Source organism: Dryobates pubescens, chromosome 6 (genome assembly GCF_014839835.1).
Source record: "Dryobates pubescens isolate bDryPub1 chromosome 6, bDryPub1.pri, whole genome shotgun sequence".
NCBI lineage: Eukaryota > Metazoa > Chordata > Aves > Piciformes > Picidae > Dryobates > Dryobates pubescens.
Window position 1 is genome coordinate 11898579 of NC_071617.1, and position 27779 is coordinate 11926357.

General features: G+C 39.1%; 1 protein-coding gene across 18 annotated transcripts in view; it reads left to right on the top strand.

Annotated features, from left to right (window-relative positions):
• Nucleotides 1-27779, top strand: part of EYA4 (EYA transcriptional coactivator and phosphatase 4) — a 161948-nt gene that overhangs the window by 17138 nt on the left and 117031 nt on the right. For all 18 annotated transcript variants that reach the window (XR_008462308.1, XM_054162596.1, XM_054162595.1 and 15 more), the window contains exon 2: nucleotides 2628-2729. Coding sequence is in view for 17 of the 18 variants with exons in the window: in XM_054162596.1 (XP_054018571.1) it covers nucleotides 2697-2729 (33 nt within the window). In the remaining variant the exon portion in view is untranslated. The remainder of the gene's footprint in view (nucleotides 1-2627; nucleotides 2730-27779) is intronic.

Genomic DNA, 27779 nt, shown 5'->3' on the forward strand with positions numbered 1-27779 from the left:
TCTTTTGGGAGGGGCTGCCACAGGGTATACTCTGTAGAGCTGCTTTCTGTCAAAATACCCATTGGGTTTGATAGGCTTCTCTCTGAAATTTGCCTATAGTGGGTGTTTTGAAGAAACCTTTCAATTCACCTTTTGTATCCATTGGACAAACACTGCAAAGGTGTGGGCTGTGATTTGACAGAAAATTTATGGGAAATGGTCACTCTTTTGGTGAAAGTATCATAGGTGAAGATGTTAATGCCTTGGATTCTTCTGAAATTCAATCATTGCAGTTCTTTTTTTGAAAAAAACAAGCAAACAAACAAAAAAGCAAACAAGAATTATATTCAGCTTTACAATGAATCTTTTCCTTATTGTTTTCACTTAGCCTGTATCTGGGGCTAAACTACAGCAGCTGCTTTACGACCCGGTGGAGCCTCTCAAGCAGAGAAGGGGAATCAGGAAAAGAAGCAATGATCCACAGGTTGAAATGGAAAAGGTTTTAGTGAAATAGCCAAATTAACACCAATGTCTATATGAGATATATAAAGTTACACTCAACTCAGAGAAATGCAGTAATGGCAATACCTGGGAGGGCAGTTCTCCAAAGCAGGATAAGGAAAAGGAGCAGGATAAGGAGGAGCCCAAAAAAGAGTCTCATCTGAACAAACTTTCTCCTTTGTACTGACTGTGATGCTCACAGCTCTCTTGGCTGACTCAGATATGCTGCTGGCCTGCAGCCCCTGGTTGGCCTGGGATTCTGTCCCAGCAAAACCCCAGGACACTTACATAACTTACGTAACATCATGGCAAAAATTAATGAAATGAAAACTGAAATCATTTTGGGTCTTAGAGGGAAAGGAAAACAGGAGGCTGTAATGCAGTGGCAGGAAAAATCCAGGTAGGACTGGAAGTAAAGGGGCTGTAAATGTGCATGTGTGTATGTTCTGGGAAATACATAATATGAAACATGAGGAAATTTAGTGAGTTACGTTTTGGGGAGTAAGCAGAGGTGTATGGCAAGTAAGTGACATTTCAGAGAGGAGGTATTCACAGGACAGTGTAGGGAGATGGGTGCAATGGCTTGTAGCTCCATTTCCTTTCAGAAGTTCTCTCAGTGCCAACAGAACAATGTGTTGTTTAAGCTCATATAAGAAGTGGTTATATTTATGCAAGGTGGAGGTAACATAAGGTATAAGTGTTTTCTGGTCAGAATTTACAACACAGATCCATAATATGTTTATGTTCTTGGAGATACATCTAAGTAACAGCTTGTTGGGGTGCCTTGTTGATAAATAAATACAGGTTGGTTTGGGTTACTTAATGTACGTGTCCAGAGAAGGGCCACAAGGATGATCAGAGGGCTGGAGCGCCTCTCCTGTCAGGACAGACTGAGGGAGTTGGGCTTGTTGTTTGGAGAAGAGAAAGCTCTGAGGAGACCTTATTGTGGCCTTTCAATATCTGAAGGTGGCCTACAAGAAACCTGGTGAAGGACTTTTTAGGCTGTTGGGAAGTGATAGGACTAGGGAGAATGGATCCAAGCTAGAGGAGGGTAGATTTAAATTAGACATTAGGAAGAAGTTCTTCACCATAAGGGTGGTGAGACACTAGAACAGGTTGCCTATGGGGGTGGTGGAAGGCCCATCTCTGGATGTTTTTAAGGCCAGGCTGGATGTGGCTCTGGGCAACCTGAACTAGTGGAGGGTGTCCCTGCCCATGGCACAGGAGTTGGAACTAGAATATCCATGGGGTCTCTTCCAACCCTGACAGTTCTGTGATTCTATGGTTCTGTATGTATGTATTTAACAGATTTTATTTTTTTTAAATGTAATGCTAGCTTTGATTGAATAACATTGTGATTATTGCATCTGTGAAATATTACTGGCAATTGTTTTCTTCTAAATCATTCATTCAAATTTGCATAACCCCAGAGCAGATCTTTTCTGAGGATGGAGATTGCAATGTAATAGTGTGGCTCTATTGTTAAGGTTACCATAATCATTTGTATGCAGAGCTCTTAGAAAATAGAATTTTCCCATTGAAGATCTCAATATTTGATGAGAGTTATTCACCCTATGAGAGAAGGCATAGACATCTCAGATAATTAGGGTAATGTCTGTCATTTACCACTTTGTAGGGAGCTGCTTATTATAAACCACTTTGTGTATTCTATTTAATCCTAAAGGAATTTAATGGACCTTACAGAAGGGACTCCATGGTGATAATTGCATAATAACCTTTTTCTGCCAGACACTTAATGGCTAAGAGGTTATCATTAAATGTGTATTAAGCAGTTATGTTCCATGTACCATAATTGTCTTTCTCATATGGCCTCCCAAGGGTTTATCCTTTCTTGTATAATTAAACCGCTGCCTGTATTACACATTTTAGCTTTTTATTGGTTTGTTTTCATAACTATTTTTTTTCTTGCAGGAGTTGAATAATAATGAGTGTGTTCCTGTTTCTGTTGGTGTATTTTAGATAGGTTCCTGAAATAATATTGATACGTCATATTAGGCTTCAGAGATGCTGCAGATTTTAGTGGAACCACAGCCTCAGTTAAGGTGTTTATTTACTGCATATTCACCTGAGAGGTGGGGATCACAGGCTAACCTACTGATTTTTTTTTGTTTCCCTTTTTATTTTAGACTACTGAAGTGTAAATTGAAGGGAAGATCATTTCTGCTTGTGAGGGAAAAGAAAAGTGAATAACCCTCATGGAAGACTCTCAGGATCTAAGTGATCAATCAGTAAGTGCAAGTGTGCTAAACTGGATGGAATAAGTTGGACTCGGTTCAAGTTGTGTCTGAAAGAGATTTTCTTCATATTTGATTGGGGAAAGCTTCTGAGCTTCTAGATTCAGACCATTTCTTTGTTCACACGCAAAATGGGTGGCTTTAATCCTTTTTACCTATAATCATAGAATTATAGAATGCATTGGGTTGGAAGGGACCTTTAAAGGTCACCTAGTCCAACCCTCTTGCAGTAAGTTACTGTTGAAAGGTAAAAGGTCATAGTTCTATAGAATTTTGCAAAACTAAAATTGTTGAAGGGCTGATGAATATATCTAAGGTATATTAGAAGGAAAGAATGTTAAAAAACTGCACAGTGAATGCCTTGTTGAAATACTGATATCAAAATACATATCCATACTGGTCTGTCACTTTTACCAAATCAAGTGTTAGCAAATATGCAAAGAAATTTCACATGGTCAGGCTGTGGCAGGTGACATACATGAATTGTTTCAGTACTCCCTCAGATTTTGAGAGGATTGTGAGACTGGGTGGAATGTCTATCCCATGGCAGAGGGAGATTGATGAAATAGATGGGAAAAATGGGGTGATCTTTCTTGCTTTTAAAATTTCCCTTTCCCTTAAGGATGTGGTCTCCAGACTTCTTATCATCAGTCTGCTGTTCTGAGGAAGCAGCGTGCTTTGGTCACATTTAACGTTTACTGGACTTGCCATCCAAAGTATTGGCTTTGATTTTAATATCTTCATTTCTAATGGTTGCAGTACTGGCAGATTTTGCTAGTACTGTGATCCCCAGCTTGGGCTTGATGCACTGAAGATCTATAAAGGGATTTAATATTTCTGTTTTTGCCCTGCTGAGGGAGAGGTTATCCATGTGTATAAACTAATCTGATTTTTTTTTTTCATATCAGAAACTTTTATAGGCAATACAAGTACAAGGAATTGAAAAAAAGCTTGCATGCATTTTTGAAATGTCAGTAATTTAATAAGGAGTACTTTAGTCCTGAATTGATAGCTCCTATCTGAGATTTTATCTTGGACTAGAGTTTTATTGCTTTTTAAAAATGATACAGAACTGGAAATCTTAAGTCACCATGGCACTACTCAGGACAGCTGCATGTATTTATGTATTTAAACTGTTCCCAACCAAAACTTTAGAGAATGTAAATGCTACATAACTTCATAATTTAATAAAGTTATGTAAAGGTTATAAAAGATTAAGCAGAAGGTCTTACCTCATAGTCTGTGAAACAATTATGCTGTGTGATATGCATGGAACAATTATTAATAGGAAGTAGGCAAGCCAGTTTAGCTCAGTACAAAAAAGTATTTTTATAGTAGTTAAAATGATTTTGCACTGCTGGATGCCTGAGTAGCCATTTTACTACCTTAAGATAGTCTCTGCAGTATTTTTTATAGTGATAGTCAACTTTCTGCAGTATTTTCCATAGTTACTACATAACTTCATGCTAATATGTGAGAACAGGCTTGCAGGTTAAAAAACAAGGTGAGATCTGTGTTGTGTTGCATATGGAGATAACACAAGGACAGGAAATTCTGCTATTAGTGTCACAGAAAATTGTGCTTCCAAAGAATGTATTATTCTTGCTCTTTGCTGAACAGTGCAGAACTTAATGAGTGGAAAGAGTCACTTTTCATCATTGTCTTCATCTATTGCACTCGGACTAAGATCTCGCCAAGGTGTCCTGGGAAAAGAATTTGTGGTGTGAGGCCCATCTGTGTGGCCACTGAGCTTTCATTTACCCACTTCAGAAGTCTTTCACTGTTATGTCCTGGCTAAACTCCTCTCACAGCCAAATTTTGAAAAATAAAATAGTGCTGCTGTCTTAGTTCTTTACAGGCTGTGGGACAGGACTGTGGTCTAGAGATGACAGGTAGAATGGAGCATTCTTTAGATGAGGCTTTGTTGGTTTAAGCTCCAGTAAGTTATGAGATATGTATATTACACCCCTTCTGCTTGTACTGCCCTAGAGTTTTGTAACGTTTAATATGTTTTGCACCGGTTACCTGTAGGTGATTTCTGCTCATCATGGAGGATTTCTGCTTCTTGACATGTTTGTGGAGCCCAAGTACTCTATTCTGGCTTCAGGATTCCTCTTTGGAAGCTAGGAGTTTAAGATTTAAAACATGGAAATTCAAGGAGTCTAACAATCCAGCCACTGCTGTCAGGGTGTTACATTGTATGAATAAGCATGAATTTGAGACCTGCACTCAAACTTGTGCTGGCACTTTTGCCCTGAATATTCTAGTCCTCGGTTAATTGAAAGACTGACTATCTCTGCCACCAAGATGGGTTAGAAACTACTTGCTGTTGGATAATACATTTCATGGATGCTTGAGTTTTCTGAATAGAGAGATTCCTTTACAGAGTTAATTTCCTTGAGCAGCCTGTTAAGGGCCTTTTCATCCTTGGGAGAGGAAGCCTGACATATTTATTTACACATTAGTTTTCATGTTTTACCTTAAAGAAAATAAATTATACTAATTTCTGCAAGAAGGTCATGATCCTGAAGTATGATGGACTGTAATACAGCTTTTATTGTGACAGTCTTCCCCATAATTCTGAGATTCCTCCTACTGTTCCAACTTGAGATTTTGTTTTCTGTCTTCTGTCTTTTTAAAATACACTAAAAAGAACTCACTGGTTCTATGATTTCTGTCTCTAAACATTACCACAGTGAGGTGAAACGGATATGATCATACTTATGATCAGTTCCACAGCATCCCTGTTGCCATATAAGACATAAACCATTTCACTTCTGTCTCAGAGCAGTGTCTGCGTGACCACATGCTGCTTCACAAATCTGAATGCACCCCTCTTCTCGGAGCCTCTAATGAATTTCACTTGAGTGAATTGAGCAGCTGCTGCATTTTCTCAGATGCCAGCTTGATTAGGTGTAATATATACATAAGTTACTGCATCATGTCACTAATTTATTTTTTCTTTTTTTTTTCTTTCATTTGTAGCTCCTGCTACATTTTAAATGCTTATGAAGTGACTGACCAGAAGTCAGTCTCCTTCCCTGATGGGGTCTCACAGAGCCTCTGTGCTGAGAAATCTGTTCTGCTTGCTTTCCTATGCCTTCATTCTCCCATTCCCATGTGGTAGAGGTGGGGGAACTGAGTCGTAATTTAGATCACACAGTGATAAAAAGTCAGAATCAGAGCAGAGTTTATTATACTTTTTTACACATAACTGTGTAGGTAATTGTAAAAGTATAGATGTTTTATAGATGTTTGATAGATGTTCGGATTCGCCTCGACCGATGCTTTCAGGACCAGATGTAAGCAAGTGAAGACGTTTATTACGTTACACAGCAAAGTTATATAGTCTATCAGAAGGCACATGTGTCACATCTCAATTGTTCATAGCTGTATTTTAGAGATGAGCAGGAAAATGATGCACATTACTGTCTGACACAGAAGAGAATTGTACCCTCAGGTACAGTAGAGAGCCAGCAGGTTCTTTCAGCTGGCATGAAGCAGGCTGTTCTGGGTCTTACCATGCTACTGTACTTCTAGGGTCGGTATGTATTAAAGAGCTTTCAACTTTCTTTATCTTTCCAGTTCCAGATGCAGAATATGCTTGTACATCCAGTCATAGGAAGGAAATCTGTTCATTGATAGAAAGGTTCATCATATAGCATTCAGGAAGAAAAAGAAGAAAATAGTAAGAGAGGTATTCTGGTGTGATGTCTGTCACCAGGTGCAGGCCATTACTTATCAAGTAAAATAATATTTAAATTATAAGCACAGATTACTTTACAAACACAGACATGTCTAGGTAAAAAGATAGTTTTAGTAGCTGTTGTTGCCATACACTCTATACACACTAAATAAAGAAAGAAAATGTAATGAAATATATTCTATTTTATGTTACTGTTATTGCTATCCTTCAAAATAAGTATGCTGGTTTTTACTAAATTCTAACTAGAAGTACTTTTTTTTTCCCCCAAAAAATACATGTTGAAAATGTTTTGCTTTTGAAATGGAAGAGAAGGAAACATTACAGATCTTGTATTTGTGAAGAATACAGCATTTGGGGGACAAAAGTGTTTTCAGATTAGTCTTGGAGATGATCAATAAAACGATGTAGGTTTAGCACCTAAATAGTCCTCTATTGTGCATTGGTATAGCAAACACACATAGGATTTTGAAAACTACACTCCTGCATTCTTTATTTTACCTTCTTCTAGTCCTCTTTTGCCGTTCAATCAGAATTAGAAGAAAAATAATTTGGCCACCAACTTGCTCGTTTAGGGTTTCAAAGGGCCTTATTAGAAACTGCTGTAATTTCATCCCCTGGCCCTTTTATATAACAGTGCGCATATTTAGATTGCTTCATTTTCACCTAGAATTAAACAATAGATTGCAGTGCTCTGGGACAGGACACTAGCATATGCAAGGCTAAACCTAAATGAACAGGTTTTCATTTTTGTGACATTTGGACAATCATCCCCCTTGTGCACTGGGTAAGTTCTTTGTTTTTCATCAGATTATAGAGACTGTCATATCTGTTACTTGCATTAATGCCCTACTTGCAGCTGGACAATCCCTGGCAACCTTTTCAGACCATATTGTTTCCCCATTTTTGTTTTGTTTTAATGTGTGGAGGTGTCAGATGGGACCCCCTTGCAGATCAGTTTCCACCTGGAGCTCTGCTCTATGCATGAGCTCTGTGCCTGCAGCATTTAGTCTTCCTTGCTCTGGGATGGGCAGACTGCTTGGGCTCTGGCAACTTCAGCTGAATCTCAGGTCAATGAAAAGGAGAATAGTTGCAGTTCTTTTACTGAGTTTTAAATGCCAGTCATACTTTAGGAGACTGTACTGTATTGCAGCATAGAATGTTGTGGTTCTTATCTCTGTGATGTCAATTTTTGTGGGATTTTGAATATTACAGGCAATTCATCTTGTCAAATTACCAATGTCGGTTGAAAGAGACCTCTGGAAGTTCCATAGTCCAGCTTCTGGACATGAAATGCTGGCTGCATGTGCAAGTATTTCCCTGTTATGAAAGCAGTGAACTATATCAAATGGCAGTAAGCAAGTACCTTCTAAAGAAATTACAGGTTTCGCAAGCAAAAGAATATTTCCCTTAATGAGTGAGTACTTTGGTTTTAAACAAAAGCAGCCATTGAAGAAAAATACCTTAACTTGAAATCAGCTGAAGTAAAAGATAACCAACATGTCTTTTCCAAGATATATTTCAGAACATTTCAGAGAGTTGCTTAGGTATTTTATTACCCTCTTTGTATAGACGCAGAATTGGCACAGAAGGATGGCTTGCTGTAGGTGACCAAAAATACCACCCACTTTGAATTACAAAAGATGAAGAATAAAGTGTAATACCATAATTCCCTGTCTGTAACGTAATAGAATCTGAGGTGGAAACATCACTGTTGTTCTCTCTTTGATGCAATACCTTTACCTATGGCCTACAACCTCAGTGAATATATAAATTAGCTTTTTTTTTCCCCTCGTTGCTTTGCCCCCTACTGCTTCAGCAGTCTGTCAGCTCTCTATCATAATCCAGCAGTGCTAAATTTGAAGGTGATTTTTCCAAACTACACTAGTGGTCACAGTATCACCAAGGTTGGAAGAGACCTCAAAGATCATTGAGTCCAACCTGTCACCACAGACCTCATGACTAGACCATGGCACCAAGTGCCACGACCAATCCCCTCTTGCACACCTCCAGGGGCGGTGACTCTCGTGTATGTGTTTTATTTTTCACGTTTACCAAACAGGACAGACCAAATGAAACAACTCTCAGAAGCAGGTAATGCACTTTGGCATGCAGAGTAAATTGAGCTGATTTGTGTTGTACATGAATTGCACATCATTGGAGAAATTATATGAACATACAAATTCTCACTGTTGACACGCATGTAGTAAAAATGTGTGTTTCTTTCTGATTTAATTAAAATTATGATTTGAAAGCTTTACATATAAAGGCCTTGTATGGGCTGCTTTAAATAACAAGGGAAAACAATAAAAGAAATATATTCTGTTATCACATTCTGTCCTTGGACTACTGACAAGTACTGACACATAGCTACTACATAGTTTGTTATGACTGGTATTCCTGGCTCCAGAGAGGCCCCAGACTGGAATTTTGAGGATAAAACTACTTGGGAAAATTGCTACTTCCATAAGCTACACAAACTTCCCTCAAAGTAGATGCTGTCTTCTGCACAGGCTTCTTCTCTAGGGTTCCTGGAACAAGGAATTCTGTATTAATAGTGATATTGTAGCTCTGATGCTATAGGGATATCGGAGGCTACTTGTATCATGTGGTGTATTACAACAGATAATACCACTAGAAAGAAAAAAAGAAAGATGAAGAAAAAACTTGCAGGTACAAAAAATTATTTTCAGGGCCTGAAAACTGGGCCAACTGAGAATGCTGGAGTTTCAACAAGAGCTAATTCACATAAGAAGAGGTTTGTGGATGTGCATGTGTACATAAGATTTGGAACATATGAGCCAGTCTAATAAAATTCTTGCCTCTCTCTATAAATGGTGCTTATTTGTATGAAACCATCAGAATCTAAATGCAGATGCATCATGCTATTAAGATATGATACTTGTTCAAGTATTTTAAATGCCAAATTTATAAATGTTATACTTTTAACTGATTTTAATGTTGCACTTTATCTTGGAATGGAGTTTCCAGGCATGTCCATGTCAGTCCTGCCTGTGAATGAAGATGAAAATATAATTTCCTTAGGATAGAAGCCTAGGCTTCTGATCTTGACAGGTGATGTGAACATGCCCAGAAATATTTTTTCTTCAATAAAGAGGAGTCAGCTTTGTAATGCACACAGTATAGTTGACAGCATGACAGCGAATCCATCTTCTCTAGCCTATGGTTTATTCTCATTTGGTTATTGTAAAAAGTCCAGATGCAGCAGTGTGCTGAAGAGTATGCGGGACTTAAGGGATGTGATTAAGCCCACTGAAATCAGTGAGGTTTCTCATGTGCTTTAATTTAGGCCTCTTCTTAAATACTTTTCTGGAACAGACTTGGAAATACAGTACAAAGTAAAAGTCATAATTCCAGAAATATTTTACTAGCAAATGCTTCTGAATGATTTGTGGCTATGGCTAATATTTGTTCAGCATCATGTAACAGCCATGGTTTCTTTCTTTTCCCTGTAGTAACTTTTCTTTGAGCCTTACCTCAGTATCTGAGTGGTTGACTTGCAAGTCAGCTTCTATTAAAAACCAGAAGAATGAGAGGGAGAAGTGGAACATTTTTCAGTAATAAAATTATGCTAGATGAAGAATCTAATTTCCTATTTTATAAATTATGTCTTAAACACTTTGAGCACATGTAGACCCATTAAACCACAGTCATACTCCTTTTCTTCTTTTATATTAAGTTAAATCTTTAGAAGTTAGAAGAAGTTAAAAGTCTTGAAATGTTATGGCTACATTGAATGGAAACAGTTTTGCCATAATATAACATAAGGCAGAACTTGTCCCAGAGGATTCCAGTGAGGGAAAAAACCCAAACTTGTGTTGCTTATTTTATTACTTATTAATTAATAAAATAGTTTAGGCTCAGTTCCTCCATGTTCCTGAAAGCAACTGCTGATAACAGATGAGAGTATTGTTGCTGTAGTGTGTTTTGCAGCGTACCAGCACTTGGACTTCAGCATTGATTGTACCTTAGTCCGAGAGATCCACCCAAATTTGAAACATCATTGTATCTGAGAGACAAGAGTTTTGTGTTGGACTGTTGCTCTTATAAAGACAACTTCCAGGTTAGAAACAAAGTTTATTTTAGCCAAGACCAGAGCTGACTGAGCAAGGTTTTTCTTAAATGTTGCAGCAGACTGAGTTTGTCATGCCACTCTCTATGTATGTTAACTGCATCCTAACACAAGTTTCATTATATTTAAGGCAAAACCAGACCTGAATGTTGCTGTACAGAGCCACTAATAATAACCTGAGAGCACAGTGATCTTAAGGGTCTTTTCTAACCAATGCAAGTCTATTTGCCAGCTAATGACAGGGCTGAGAAATAACTCTGAAAAGATCTACAGTCCTGTGTTTAAGATCATGTATTTGAAATTGAAGATATTTACAGAAAATTTACTTACCCTGGAAAATCCAGGTCACCCATAGCAAAATTGTTGTGTGTTACTGGAGCCAACACATTTCCCCACTTCCAAGTGCATTACCTAAAGAAAATACAATAAAATAGCAATGGGGGAGGGAAAAAAAGTCTAGTGGTTTGCACAGGTGCCTTTGGATAACCCCGAGTCTTGAATGCCGTAGGACTTGGGTTGATGCAAGTATATTCTGCAGACACCAGTAGATGACAGAGCTGTGTTGGCAATAGGCAGAGAAGATATTTCCTTCTGCAGCTGAGACTGGTATAAATTCTGATCTGATAAGTTTAATGTGCTTTCCTGGAGTGAAAGCAAAAGCTGAGTACAGAGATCTGAATAATCTTGCTCTCAGGTGTTCTTTATAATGAATTGTCACTGATAAGCATTAGAAAATCTTTACAGTAAATAGCAGCAATAAAATAGTTTTTTAAAAAAATCATCTAAAAGTAATAAAAGTAGCATTGTAACAAGACCCAGCATATTATAGTATTTTTTATGTATTACCACTGTAATACTTTTGATGTGACTTTCATGACCAATTTCTGAAAAAAGTTTATAAGAGACTTCTGCTGACTGACATGCCTTTTTAATGCTAATGGAGAACATGTGAGGGTTTAGCTTTTTCCTTGTGAAAACATTTCTGGAAGTTAGAATTTGGTAGCATCAAAAGGAAGAGAATCCTTTGCAAAACAGATTTCAAAGTGGAGACTAAATGCAGTGTTTTTCTCCTGGAGGTCCTTGAGTCTGAATTCATTGTTAAACTCAGGGGTATGCAGGGTGGCATTCTTACCTGTATTTTCAGTGTGCTCTTTGCTCTACAGCTCCACAAGCAGACAAGGTACACGGAAAGTATTTGGGAGAGTGTCTGTGATTCAGAGGACCTGGAAGAAAAGTGCATTTTGATCCCTGTAGCTTCTTCCAGGCAATCAGCGCCAGAACAAGAGGACACAGTCTCAAGCTGCACCAGGGGAGGTTCAGACTGGATGTTAGGAAGAAGTTTTACACAGAGGGAGTGATTGCCCATTGGAATGGGCTGTCCAGGGAGGTGGTGGAGTCACCATCATTGGAGGTGTTCAGGAGGAGACTTGATAGGGTGCTTGGTTCCATGGGTTAGTTGATTAGGTGGGTTGGATTAGTTGATAGGTTGGATGCAATGATCTTGAAGGTCTCTTCCAACCTGGTCTATTCTATTCTATTCTAAATTGCATAATAATAAAAAGCAGACTGTAATGGTCGGAAAGAATGTGCTACATGTTCCTTCATGAACAAATTAATTTCTTATGTTTATGAAGAGACTACTGTGCATCAAAAAGACCTGCAAAATTTTGTGTCTAAATGAACTTCCATTTGTAGCTGACCTTGCCATAATAGTCAGTACTGTAGGTATGATCTGATCGTGGATCCGCAAATTGTGCTCAGAATTCACCCAGCTGACCTGTAAGAGTGTGGAGCTAAGGAATAATTTTAATTATCCCATTGGCAGTGCTTTATTCTTTGCTGTCTGGGTTCACCTAACATGGTGTGCATTGAAGAGGAAGGATGCCATCTGGTTGTAAAAGGGCTGGAGTGTGGCTTCCTTGAAATCCACCTGGTATGTTGTAAGACCTACTAGCTGTCTTTCTCTAACTTTCATCAGTCTCAAGGGACATTCTTGAGACCTTTAGTGAATATGGGATGCAGTGTTTAACCAGGAACAATACAGTATTTCAGAACATCTGAATTTTTGTCTGAGTGCCTCACAGTGCTCAAAGATGATGCTTTCTATTAGCATAGTTTCTAAAAAAGACGATGGAAAATATCAACATTCACAAGCCAGTCTAATTGCGAGTGTATTTATCCATAGTGAGTAAGCTTTAAAACTCAGGGAAAGTTAAAAAAGGAAAGAAAAGAAAAAAGAGAGAGAGAAAGAAAAAAATAATAATAATGACACAGCTGATTTATCCCACTGGGAATCTTCCCTTTATTACTCTATGAAATGGACATTTCCCTTTTTGGAGTTGGAAACTTTTTTTAGCATTAGTAGTTGCTAGTGTCCTTCCAGCAGACTGTCTTCTTCCAGTTGAGCCATCCCCTGGGTAGTGAGAGGAAGAAAATACAGTAAAGTTCATTTTTTCTCATGAGTACTATTTTAAGCTATTTCTCAAATGAAGAGATTCAGTTTGTGAGTTTTGGCTGTGTGTGGTTTCCTTTCTGTGTCTATGCAGCGCAGGTTACCTGGCCCCTTGGACTGGAAGGATTTAACTGGAGCCATCACTGCTTAAGTTCAATAATTCTAAAATTCTTTCTAGGCAAGACTGTTCTGTAACTCTCAGCTAAAATGGAAAACAACAACAAGGTTGTTTATTTTAGTAAAACACTATGACAGATTTGAATTAATATAACTTTTCCCTCACCTTCTCTTTAGTAGCAAGGCTCTAGTAGCAACTGCATGTTAATACCTCTGAAGAGAAGGATTGGAAAGGGTAGATCAGAAACAGTGTCTGAAGTGGAGAAGAAAGACACTAGCATTGACAGTTTTATGTGGATCATTTTTCTGAACATAGAGGAGGTGTGTAAACTGTTGTCAATACACCCATTGTTTTATGACAAATACTCTACACTGTTGAGACGCCACATTGTTTCTTCTTGAGACCCCACCTGGAGTACTGTAGCCAGTTCTGGAGCCCCTGTTACAGGAAAGATCTGGATGTGCTGAAGCGTGTCCAGAGAAGGGCCACAAGGATGATCAGAGGGCTGGAGCACCTCGCCTATGAGGACAATCTGAGGGAGTTGCAGCTATTCATTCTGGAGAAGAGAAGGCTCTGAGGAGACCATATTGTAGCCTTCCAGTATCTGAAGGGGGCCTACAAGAAAGCTGGTGAGGTATTTTTTAGGGTGTCAGGTAATGATAAGGGCGAGGATACATAGTCTTGCAAGTTTTAAATGCTGAAAGAGAGCAAAAGATGCAAAATAGCTACCATGGGGAAAAAAGACTGACCACGTGTGTAAATGACAACTGTGAGGATACCAAATATATAGAGTAATGAAGAAATGTGAAATGCAGCATGGCTTCCTGCTGCGGTGGATAATAGAGGTATAACTGCATGGCTGTTGTTTTCACTTAGCCACTGTATTTACTCTTTTTAGTACTGCTGCTGTAACAAAACAGCAAAAGTGCCATGACTAAGTGCTACTTGAAAAGTGAAATAAATGTTGTCTTGGTGAAGCTCATGAAACATCCTGTGATGTTTGGAGCTAAGCTGCTCTATTCCTAGCATTCACCCATCCTTTACTACTGGTTCCTGGGAGAGAATGGTACAATCAGTCCTTGCTGCTCTGCTGCTGCTCAGTGGTGACTTCTGAGCTAAATCCTAACAAAAAAAAATTATCTCAAAAGTTCAGACCATTGTAAAAGTCTCAAAGCTCTTTAGGGGCACAGAGATTTTAGATTATGCAGGGAATATCCTCAGCTGCTTTATTTAAATGTTTTTTGTTTCTGTCCTTCTTTGTAATTTATAAGACCCTTCTCTCTTCATGTGCTCCAGTTGAACTTGGTTTCATTCCCAGGACTTCCTTGGGAATCATTAGGGAAGCTTCCCATTTGACATCATATCCTACATACTGTGAGGTTATATCACCTTGGGGAGAAACTGAGAAAAGATTCATCTTAGAAATAGACAAGCTGTAGCTGCCTTCCAAATGGAAAGAAAATGACAGAATAAGGAATTCTTTCATTTCTGGAGGTGACAAGGCTATTTTGTATTAATAAAATGGTTAAAAAGTATAATAGAGGTGTTATATAGTGTGTAATATTTAGCACTGTTTTCCACTGAAAGGATACATAACTGGGTAGATGCCATGTGGGCTTGCAACTGTCCTTCAGCTTTTTTATGCTTGTACTTTTTAAATTTGCTTGAAGGAAGCTATTCATTACACACTAATGGCAGAATGTACTAGAATGTAAGGGAAAACTGCTGTGCATGCTCTACTCACCATGACACAACTAGCAGTAAAGGGTTCTGGGATTGTTTAGCCTGGAGAAGAGGAGGCTCAGGGGAGACCTTATTGCTGTCTGAAACTACCTGAAGGGAGGCTGTAGCCAGGAGGGGGTTGGTCTCTTCTCCCAGGCAACCAGCACCAGAACAAGAGCTGCGCCAACAGCAAGCTGTGCCAGGGGAATTTTAGGCTTGAGGTGAGGAGAAAGTTCTTCACAGAGAGTCGTTCACCATTGGAATGTGCTGCCCAGGGAGGTGGTGGAGTCACCATCCCTGGAGGTGTTCAAGAGGGGATTGGACGTGGCACTTGGTGCCATGGTTTAGTCATGAGGTCTGTGTTGACAGGTTGGACTTGATGATCTTTGAGGTCTCTTCCAACCTTGGTGATTCTGTGATCTCCAGAAAAAAAAAAAATCACTATTTAATTTTGGAAAGCCACTAAACATCTGCTAATTCAGCCAAAAATTCTTGGCTCCCAAAACAACAGGAAACAAAGAAAGAAAATACATGGTCACCAAAACAAACCCTTCAGACCTTCCACTGTATTATACAGTGGTATTAACAGCTATATATATTTTGTTTTGTAGTTCATACTGGAAATGTCTGTCATTTGAGCAAATTCAGTCTAAGGATGAGAGAAAATCGTGGACATTTGTGGATATTTGATCGAGCTTCTTTGAGCAGTCATGGCAGTGTGTATGTGTGCCAAATGCACACCTGTAAATTTCTGTTCTATGTTGACCATTCAAAGAAAGTGATACAAAGAATAAGTTACAGAGAATCATGAATAAAAAACCAAAATCCAACCCAACTAATTCTGTAGAGTGTTTGTAAGTAGTATGGGTACAGGAGGTAATGAATTTGAGGGACTGTAGTAAGAAACAGCCCCTGAACGAGTATTTCATCTTCATACTTGAAGAATTCCCACATCCTTACCTGGTGTAATAAAAGCACATAGGAAAGAAACCACTCTGTGATTGTGTAGGTTTGTATTTTGATACCTCAGAGCCGCTTCAATGATTGTCCCATGATGAAAAGTCAAGCCTTCAGAAAGCATGTCAGACTGTGGCAGTAGTGCATTAATTGGTATGCAGAATTTGTAACCCTCTTCTATTCCTGTCCTAGTTGTCATGGTACTGCGACTTGAAAAGGATCTTTCTTCCCTGCCTGAAATACCTCTGCAGCACAGTTAGTTAGTTCAGGTTCTTTACACCTTTCATTTACATAGGGTCAGGTTGACCAGCAGGTTCTCAGTTTATGAATGCTGCCTATTTGAAAACTTTTTTGATGATTTAATTGCACAATGCTAGGTTTTATTCACAGAATCACAGAATGTTTAGGGGTTGGAAGGGACCTTGAGAGATCTGCTAGAGCAGGATCACCTAGAGTAGGCCACACAAGAATAAATATGAGTACCAAGTAATACCTCATTAGCTTGGTTAATTTAGCTTTCAAGATTATTTCACATTTAATAACTCTGTAATTATCATAGTATCAGTCAGGGTTGGAAGGGACCACAAGGATCATCTAGTTCCAACCCCCCTGCCATGGGCAGGGACACCTCACACTAGATCAGGCCAGCCAGAGCCTCATCCAGCCTGGTCTTAAACACCTCCAGGGATGGGGCCTCAACCACCTCCATGGACAACCCATTCCAGGGCTTCACCACACTCATGGTGAAGAACTTCCTCCTCACGTCCAGCCTGAATCTCCCCACCTCCAGCTCCATTCCATAAATCCTCTGCATTTTGACAAGATTGGCTAATTGCAAAATATTTTACTAATGTGTTTGTGTAACTTCTGGTTTCTTAAATCCAAAGTTTAGAGTGGCTGATACTTAAGATTTTGCTGATTTCAAGTGTTAATAAACATTGTCAAGGAATGAAACCGCAGGGTAGGGGTTTCTGTTTGTTTGTATTGTTTGATGTTGGCTGGTTTGGTTTTGGTTGGTTGGTTTGGTTTGTTGTGTTTTTCCCCTCTGTTAAAATTACAGTTCTCTTGCAGTGAGGAAGATTCCAAATCTAGCCTTTATATCTTTGATTGGAGCTCTTACAGGCAGGAGAGTATTTTTAAACTTTGTGGTTCTCAGTGTAATGTTCCAAATGGTACTGCTATTACATACTTTCATTTAACTTAGTCTTATTTTTGAGTGATAGAAAAACAATGTAAACTAGGTGAAAAAGTGACCTTTTATAGCACAACCGTTATTTGAAACCAAATAAGGGGTTTGATACTCCCATACATAACACATAACTACCATTCTTAGACTGTTTTCCCCAGTGCAGACCACTGGGTTTTCCTGCTGGCTGATAATCACATGCAGATATGACAGCACATCAAAACTACTCAACATTTCTCAAACCTTGCCAGTGGCTCATAATCCATCTGTCCCACGTGTGCCCTCAGTCAGCTTCCTGCCTTGCACAAAGCAGCTTGTGGGCAGTCTTGCTTGCGGGTGGCCACCTTCTTTTTCAGCTTCAGACTTCTCAGAGAACAGCATTAAATGGAAGGGAAAAGTACAACACTTTTGCTCTGTGGTGCTGCTAGTCATCTTTCCTTTGCATGATTATCATATACAGAGTTTATTCCTTTCCCTCTCCCTGTTTCTGCTGACTCCAACTAGTTACCTATCAGTAGCTCCAAACCACTGTGATTAGCAGCTCTTTGGCTACCTGCCTTTTAGCCCCATTGAAATCAATATGCCTGAAACTGCTCATCTACTGGGAAATAAAATAATGTGGGGGAAAAAAGAATCATTTGTGCCTTTTGCAGTGCTATTTGAAGTGGACCAGGGATGTGAGATACTGAGTGGGCCCTGGAATATGGTTTTACTGAGGTCTCCTTTTGGCCACACTGTTTTAAGCAGTGCATCACATCTTCAAAGTACGTATGTACAGAAATGAAAGCTTATGCTATGGAGCTGAGTTCTCGGTTGCTGCTACTCATTTGTTTTAAGTCTGTTATACCCATTTTCTGTGGTATCTTGGACCTGATTAAGAAAAGCATATAAGCATGTGATTAATTAAGTGCTTTCCTGAATAGGTATGCTTTTCTGAATTGGGTCCTGTAAAAGTAACTGGCATGTGGGCTGTCATCTCCCACCTGGGATATTCTAGGGGTGGATATTAGAAGACAAACCTTCTTTCTTTTTTTGTTTTTCTTCTGCTGCTCCTGCTTTCTGGAAGTCTCCCTACTACTCTAGATGATTTTAGACTTCTATAAGGTGCATTCATCTGTGAGCTGAATCAGTCTTTACAATAAAATTATGATATTCATTACTGAAGTGCCTTTGTTTTAAATAAATACAGGATCTAATTGACAGAAAGTATGGTGGCATTTCATGTTACAAGGCTAGATGCTACAGCAGCTGTTAAATAAATTAAGGGAAAGCCTTCTCAATCTGAAGATGATTTGTGCCCTTTGGTTTGATACTTTGTGGGGTTTAGCTTTACTTTTTACAGCAAAATTAATTTAGCTATTTTGAAGATCATGCGATCAGCTGCCCAAAGTGTGTTCTTTGGCACAGACCCTGATTCCTGTTCTATTTTGGATGTGTTACAACTGCAATAAATTTGATTTCACCCTTGATAATTTCTATAATGTGTAGTAATAATGTATTGCTGATTCTACTTGGGGGGGGGGGGGGGCGGGAAGGTCACAAGTCACAAAATGACAAATTTTATTGTATTTACTGCACCTAAGTAGTTGTGTATCCCTGAAACTCAAGTATGTTTCAAGACTTGTTTGGTGTCTAGTTTTGGGAGGTTATTCAAATAAAATAAACTCTGCAGTTTGCATGTTTTTGTCACTTCTGAGAATTCTGGTAGGTTCCAGTGTTTCCTTTGAGGTCTCTGTTGAGTGTTTATTAGGGAAAGAAAATGGTAAGCACATGCATCAAGAAGCTTTGTATCTATATTCATTAAACACTAAAGATTTTTTTATGCTTGTCAAGGGACCACAAGGATCATCTAGTTCCAACCCCCCTGCCAAGGCATTAAGAAATACATGTATCAAAAAGGATCTTCAGATGAGTGAAAAAAAGTTGACTTTTTATTTTGGTAAAGTAATTTAACTTTTTTTAAACTTATTTCATAGTTGTAGTATTTCTTCCAAACTGTCTTTTGGCTTCACAGTTTATAGCCTTTTAAGCTATTGTATTGCTTGGACAGACACATCTTACCATTGTAGGCTTGTTTTTTTGTGGGGGTGTTTTACCTTTTTCTTTTTTCATAACATGACAAAAAATGCAAAAAAACCAAACCAACCCAAACCAAAAAACCAACCTTCCCTCCCACCCAAAAAAAATGTTATCTGAGGGCTGATAGTACTTGCTGATTGAACATTACCATCTCTGTATTTGGTCTCATTCAAGAGCATTCCAGCAAAGATGAAATATATGAATATATCCTTCTAGTTTTAGCTGTTAGTGTATGGGTTTGGTCACCACTTTCAGCCCTGTGGAAAATAGGTTGTTCAGTAGGTTGGGCTTGTCTGAGCTGGAGTTAATTCTTCTCAGAGCATCTTTCTAGTGCTGTATTTTGCAGTGCTGTAGCTGGGTGTTGATAACACACCAGTGTTTTGGCTACTGCTGAGCAAAGCATGAATGCTGTGCTTTTCCAGCATTTCTCCCCAGCAGTAGGCTGAGGGATGAGCAAGATCTTGGGAGGAGACGCACCTGGGCCAGCTGACCCAAACTGACCAAAGGGATATTCCACACCATACAACACAACATCGATTCAGATATAAAAGCTAAGGGAAAGAAGGAAGTGTGGGACACCCATTGATGGTGTCTGTCCTCTGGAGCAACTGCTATGCATATTGAAGTCCTGCTTCCCAGGGAGTGACTGAACATCTGCTGATGGGAAGTGGAGAATAACATCTTTGTTCTTGCCTCTGTAGTCAGCCTTTGCTTTTGCTTTTCATCTTATTAAATGGCTTCTATCTTGACTCATGGGCCTTTGTTATATTTTCCTTTCCCCTGTCTGTCTAAAAAGGGGGGTGATAGAGAGACTTTGGTGGGCATCTGGCCCCCAGCCAGGGCCAAACCACCACAGACACTATCACCAGTCTACCTGCCATGCCTGTGTACTACTCCTATGTGGTCACCAACCTTTTCTTTGAACATTTAAATTTATTCCTTTCTAGGCACTACTGTCTGTAGCTCGTGTACCTGGTACCAAAGAAAGGGCTTTGGATTTCTCCCTTTTCATGATGTTTCCACCTGCTACCTATTTTTTCATGAGGAGGTAATTGTAGTGGAGATGCAGATTCCCTATACAACCTTAAGGGCATGTGATGCTGAGATAGCACTGGAGCAGTAGCCTCAGCTTTGTAACCTACATCTTAAGGTGCAGGAATGTGAAGATGATCATGAAACATTATGAACGATCAGCACCAGAAAAAAATAATGACTTCCTATGAGAAATTCCTGATGAGATGGCAACTCTGCTGCTATTATTTTATACATTTTTTATTATTATTACTTCCCTCTTTTTTAAGCTGAAAAATAAGGCAGAAGGCATAAACCAAAACTTTCAAGGGCATCTTTCCTCAGCTGCCCATTCAATCCTACAGGTTCTGTGAAACCAGAACTTTCCTTTGCTTCATTAGCTGCAAAGGAAGATCCTTCTTGTCTTTGTTGCTCTGAGCACATTCTAAATAATTTAATAAGCACAAGTGATTAAGGCATTAAGAATTAAAGTAGCTTTAGAATCAGACTGTGGTAATGGAGAAGAATTGCCTAAGTTACCAGCTGAGCAAAAAAATGAGGAAAAGCCCTACCTCTTCACCTAACTCCTGCAAAACTGGCAAGAGTTTGTTGGAAAGAACCTGACTGAAAAACAGATTTTTAGGAAAGAAAATCATTCCAAAGAACCGTAGTGGTTCCTGAATTAAGTATTCAGGCTTACTCTTCTGTAATTTCACCCTTTCAAAGTGACACATAATTTTGGCAGCAGATATTTTGCTAGAAGATTCTGAAATGCAAACATTCATTCTTACTTTGTTCAGTCTTTAGGTTATCAGTGTCACCCTAACACATTTTCAACTCTTCATTAATAATTGAGGTTTTAGATCATTCGTAGAACACTGAATATGTAACAGAAAGGCTGGTGATGAAAATGCTGAGTTTATTATTCAGTGCATGCAGAGGGGAAAAAAATATGTTGAGGGAAAAATGCTTACCTCAAAAAGTAAATATATTACTGTTCCGCTTTGTATCCAGTGGGTGCTGAGCTATGTTTTGCCTGTAAGATGAAATGTCAAAACTAGTATATACCTATTAACTTCTTGGCCTGATGGTTAATTGAGGTAATTAGTACAATTCTATGAGGATATAATTTGCTCTGAGAGAAGTTCACTTATATGCTGAATTAATAAACTTCATGAAAGTCATTCAAATCTAGATTAGTAAGAAACCAGTCTTTTTTTGGTGGTGTTCCCATAAGCATACATAGCATAAACCAAAATTAGTTTCAGGAAGCTAATCAAAAGCAATTATAATCAATGTCTTTAGCAGTTTGAAAGCTTCTAGTATAGGTGAAATAAGCTGTTCTTTTAAAAATAGATTTGAGAGCCCAGGGCAAAACTACAGAAGCAAATACTTCCTCTTCCTCTAATGTTTTTTGTTCTTCCCTTTCCACCTCTGCCCTTTCAAATTCATGGGTCTGGCAATGAGGTGGTGGAAAACATCTGTATGTCTCATTTCTGCAAGAACATTGTTTGGTGTCAGTGGTGAGCTTGTCTGTCTTCCCTCACAGGGAGTAAGGGGAGGGAGTCTGTACAAAGCAAATTTGTTCAGGTAAAGCAATCTGAATTAACAGCTACCGTTGTTCACTTCTGACTGGTTCATGAAACCACTCAGGTGTGGCATCTGTGGTGTGACATCTAACCATTAAGATATGAAATCTCTCTTTCTTTGTATTTTTCTATTATTGATATAAATAATTGTTCATATTAATATAAATAATTGTTCAAGAGATAACAGTAATTGCAGTTATCAGTTTGAAGGCAAGCTCTGCATGCTTTTTGTGTGTGAGTTGCACCCGTGTCTTGGTGGAGCAAAGGCTTCTGTATCAAAATAACCTTAACCAAAACACAGGAGCAGAGATGGAATCAAGAGTGAAGGAGATGTGTGTGGGAGAAAGCAAATCAAACCCTTCTCCACCTCAGTTTAGTGACCAGAGCATAATTTCTGATAGTTACTCTAATGGTGTATATCCATTTTGATTCAGCATGGTAGTAGAATTGACTAAATTAGTAATTGCTGCTTTCTTGAGCCATCAGTACACAGTTCTAGAAACGATAGGCAAAATCCACATAGACAAATGCAGGCTCAAATCATTGGGATTAAACCATTCCCTTCTATTTGTATTGCAGATAAATATGCTTGTAAGCATCATTATGTTTAAAACTCTATGATAATGCCTCAAAGTGTCTTCTGAGCTTAGTGTAAGTTGATGGCGTTAAATCACCAGTGGGAGCACTCTGTATTTCTGTCCTAGGAAGATGCAGCTCTGATCACCTAACTATACATCACATTTTAATTTATTTTTCCTGTGATGCTTCAGGAAGCATCACAGAGGATGTATAGATTGGTGAGTACAAAAGAACTTAACTAAAGACTTCTTCAAGTAAAAGAACACTAGTATATTTTGTTAAAGGCAACAACAAGATGTAGAAAATCACTGCCCTGTGTGTTACATACATACACCTTTACTTTCAACTGCTCTCTAGTCCATTATTATTGTGTTGGTTTTTTTCATCTGGGTTTATGGTCAACCTAGAATATCAGCTTTGTGTTGCCTGTTTTTTCTCACTTGAAATTATATTTTCTTGGGAAAGATTACCTTGTTGAAGAACTGGGCATGCTTGTACCATGCATTGATACAAGGTAAAAATAAACAGTGGTGCCTGTGCTGGATAATAGACTGGAGGCCCAGCCTGGTAGGATATATGGAAAGGAAAATGGAGCAAGACATTGGAGACACTAAGGAGCACCTTTAATCACTAGGTAAACAGTAGGGGAAATGCCAGAAAGTTCTATGTTTGGGTGTTTGGTTTTTTGGTGGTTTTTGTTTGTTTGCTTTGGTTTGTTTTTCCTATAAAGCTACTAGTAAGATTGTCAATTAAAATACTGAAGGAGAAGAATACTTAAGAGGGATAGTTTTCCCCTCTCATTTTTCAGAGGAATAGACCCATGCAATGCCATTAAATAAAAACATATCTGTCTTTTTTGTCCATTTATTTATGGGTAGGGATTTTTTCAGCAGAGAAATTCTAGTTTTGGTAGGGAGATAGATACTATACTGCTCAAGAAGTGATGACTTATAAAGACCATAGCTATCTTGAGGAAGGATTTTAAGCTCAGAAGCTTGCTTCTTGGAATTCTTCTGTAGCTTTTCTAGAAATCACAGATCAAAATAGAAAGGCAATGAAAGAATTTACCTTTTATATTATATTCACATTTTGAATTGCAGCTACAACTGGGTAGGTTTAGACTGGACATTAGGAAAAAAAAAATCACAGAAAGAGTGGTCAGGCATTGGAATGGGCTGCTCAGGGAGATGGTTGAGTCACCAACCCTGGATGTGTTTAAAGGTTGTTTGGGCATGTGCTTGGGAATGTGATTTAGGGGTGAACTTTGTAAAGTAGGGTAATCAATTGGACTTGGTGATCCTGCGGGTCTTTTCCCACCTGAATGCTTCTGTGATTCTGTGATTTGCATTGACATAGCCCACATTCTTTTTAAAAAGAAAGAAATCAGTTAGCTCTTTGACTGTAGTTTTTTAAGATAATCGGCACAGGTTTGGAAGCAGAGCAAAATGGCTATTGAAAGCATTATCTTCTCTTTCTCTTCTGCCCTCTCCCCTGTGTAGTGGAGAGAGGGATCATAGGCAGGGGAGACATAAGGGAAACAAAATAAGTTTCTTCCTGTGGATGTGTATTACCAGCACTGCTGCTAAATCACAGAATATATCTGGTTGCAAGAGACCTCAAAGATCATCCTGTCCAGCCTTTGACCCAGCACTGAAGGGTCAACACTAAACCATGTCCCTAAGTCACAGTTTTGTGATAACTTGTGAGTCAGACACACAGAACTAATGTTAAAACATTCCTTTAAGTGTATATATATATATATATATATGCATAAACCAAAATTATAATGGTTCTGAACTCACTGGAAAATATGTATTTGTTTTATGATGAAGTATTTACTAGTGTAAGTGAACCAAAGCTTCCTGATAATTATGTGGCTTTAGGAAAAGAAGATATTACAACATGCAATGGATCCACAGGACTTATGAGAATGAATAGGGATTTTTCTGTCTTTTACCTTTCATGTAGTAGTTTGTTGCTGGACTCCTAGTCATGTGGTGTTGGGGAACTGACATATCTTACAGATGATAAGAGAGCATTAGAAGAGATTTATAAAACAATGCTGTTTATATTAACGCTTTAAGAATTGATACAAATATTCTGTGAATTGGAACATACTGTATGTGTAAGCAGTTTTCTACATTGCACAGCAGTGTTGTCGTTTATTTATTTATTTAGAGAAAGGCAATTACATCTTTTCAACAGTTTATGTAAGGAACAAAAGAAAACCTGAGACATTTGCCAGAATACCAAAGATAAACCGTTCCAAGATGCTCCATGGAGACAGAATAAGACTTGTCAGTTTTGCAATACAAGCCATTTCTAACTGTGCAGAAATAGAGGTACAACATCATGAAGAATTACCTTTTTGCCACAGTACTGATATCACTACTTGGTGCCCTCTCTTCTCTTTGTTTTACTTGTTCTATGGCTTATGAAACACCGTCATTAGCTCATTTTTGTTAACTAGCAGGGAAAAAAAGATGCATTGGACAACCAGGCTCATCATCTTCTGCTACTAGTGACATTTCTTCTGTAGATTCATCTGTCCCTTCTTTTAAGTCTTGAGACACTGAATCTGGAAATTCAAAGTAATGTTCCATCAATCTGTCTAAAATAACTTTTTTACATCTTTCTCAGCCACTTTGTGAAACAAGGAAGAAGTTGCTTAAAATACCAGTATGTAGGATCCTCACAAACACTGAAAGTTGTTTTTAAGTGAATTTGCTCGAATTTGTTTTAAAGGCACAGCCTGAAACTGTCACTGTTACCTTCTCAGCCTTCCTGGTGTCATACAGAAATACACATGCATAGATTTGGAATTGCTTGCCTCGCCTTATCTGAATTATATTTCAGGTTGTGTGCCTGGCTTGTGAAACATTGCTACAATTCTTTTAAATAAAACAGTTTTCCAGATTAGGACTAAAAGCTTATAAATCTGTGTCATCAGCATCTTCTAAAAGATGGCACAAATGGTGACATCTGGGAGCCAATTCATCATTTAATTAAATTATCCTGTAATGAAATCTGCCTTAATGAGATTAATTTTAATTATTAATCAGGAGCTGACATGGGCACAAGACACCATAAATAATAAATGGAAGCTGCGTCTGCTCTGTTTCTAAGACAGGACCTACTTTAGAAGAGCAGTGCTTTTCCTGAAGCTATGCTGGGTTTTTTTTGTGCTATCATGATCTCTATTTTGTTGAGTTTGGTTTCTATTTCAAACTTTTAAGGCAGAGTGTTAGTCCTCCTAATGCTTTCATTTAATTCAGACATTATAGAATCAACCACCTTCATTATTACAGAAGTTACATAATTTTATGTATACTTATATATATCTATATATACCTATATATAGATATATTTATATATACTTATTGTAGCAGTCAGCAGTGTAGGTGTAATTTATTGAGGCTGTGCACAAAACATGCAAAGGTTTGGGCTTGTCTGTGCTGTCACACCTATGTTTATACATATACATGTTCTCATAGCACCAGAACAAGAGGGCACAATCTCAAGCTGTGCCAGGGGAGGTTTGGGCTGGAGGTTAGGAGGAAGTTCTACACAGAGAGAGTGATTGCCCATTGGAATGGGCTGCCCAGGGAGGTGGTGGAGTCACCATCATTGGAGGTGTTCAGGAGGAGACTTGATAGGGTGCTTGGTTGCATGGTTTAGTTGATTAGGTGGGTTGGATGCGATGATCTCAAAGGTCTCTTCCATCCTTGTGTATTCTATTCTATTCTATTCTATTCTATTCTACTCATGCAGGTTCTCCCCTGTTCTGCTGTACCATCCATCTTCACATGGATGACATTAGTGTTTGTGTCATGACTGATGTTTTTAAGGACTTCTGTTGCTTGACTGTTACAGAAGTTTATCTGGGAAGCATGGCTGGCATAGGAGGAATGTTCTCTATCGATACTGGCCACAAATGGCCTGTGAGCTTTGTCATGTCTGTCTTTCATGAGAAGTGAACCCCTTCACCTTTACCTCCATAAACAAGCAGAACGCCACTGTGTTCTCACTTGCCAGATACAAAAGGCAGGAGCTGATTATTACCTGTATACAGAGTATTATTTCCTTGGTCTCTTGGGTTGTGCATGTTGCCAGCCACCTGGATTTGTTCTGAAGGAACTGCCATTTCTTTCAGATCCAGCCTTCTGTGAATATTTGGTTTCCCTTCATTGTCTTTAGTTGAAAAATTATTTTGGTTCAGAAAGAGAAAGATGAAAGATACAAGAAGAGCTGTTGATGTTGAGGAGCATCAGTAACAGCCTGCCAAGCTCATGGGTTCCCAAATGCATGCAATTTTTGTAGGCTACCACTATTGGCCTGATACTGCAGCCCACATTTGGACCTCATGAGCTGGGAGACTAAGGAAGCAGGCAAGTGGACTCCTCTCAGTAGGCTGAAATATTCCTTCTTCTGCAGCCATCATGGGCTGAATTCAAGGTCCTGTTTGGAGGAACAGCTGTCTTTTTTCCAGCTTGGGCTAGATGTGCTGGTGAAGGAAATTGGCAGTACTTTGTAGCCTTTGGGTTCTGAAAGGAAACTACTGTCACTGGAGGTAGAAATAAAAGACATGGAAAACTAAAAGACCTGTGTAGCAAGGAAACTGATAGAAATTTGCCATCTGTTTCAGCAGAGCCCAAAATGAAGCTCTAATGCCCCATCAAGTTGTGTCTCTTGTCTAGCCAAGCTGCTGCACTTCTAAGCAGCTATCCTATTCTTTAGTGGCACACAACAGTTGTCTCCCAAGCATTTCACAGCTTTATCAGCAGTGGTGACCGGAGAAGGTAGGGAATTCCAGTGCTTTTTGTAACCTTTCCTTCCTACAAAGCTGCACAGTTACATGATGATTCTGTGGCTTTCCTAGAAAGAATAAAGGGATTTGTATTCAAGTTCTGTATGCTGCTGGTTGTGTAATGGGAAGTGGCTTTGTTTCCTCACGCCTCTCAGACACGTAAAAATCACAGTATCACAGTATCACAGTAACTAAGGTTGGAAGAGACCCCAAGGATCATCAAGTCCAACCTGTTCCAACAGACCTCACAACTAGATCATAACACCAAGCGCCACGTCCAATCTCCCCTTGAACACCTCCAGGGACGGCGACTCCACCACCTCCCTGGGCAGCCCATTCCAATGACGAATGACTCGCTCAGTGAAGAACTTTTTCCTCACCTCGAGTCTAAACCTCCCCTGACACAACTTGAGACTGTGTCCCCTTGTTCTGGTGCTGGTTGCCTGGGAGAAGAGACCAACCCCCACCCGGCTACAACCACCCTTCAGGTAGTTGTAGAGGGCAATGAGGTCGCCTCTGATCCTTCTCTTCTCCAGGCTAAACAATCCCAGCTCCCTCAGCCTCTCCTCATAGGGCTTGTGCTCAAGGCCTCTCACCAGCCTTGTTGCCCTTCTCTGGACACGTTCAAGTGTCTCGATGTCCTTCCTAAACTGAGGGGCCCAGAACTGGACACAGTACTCAAGGTGTGGCCTAACCAATGCAGAGTACAGGGGCACAATGACCTCCCTGCTCCTGCTGGCCACACTAT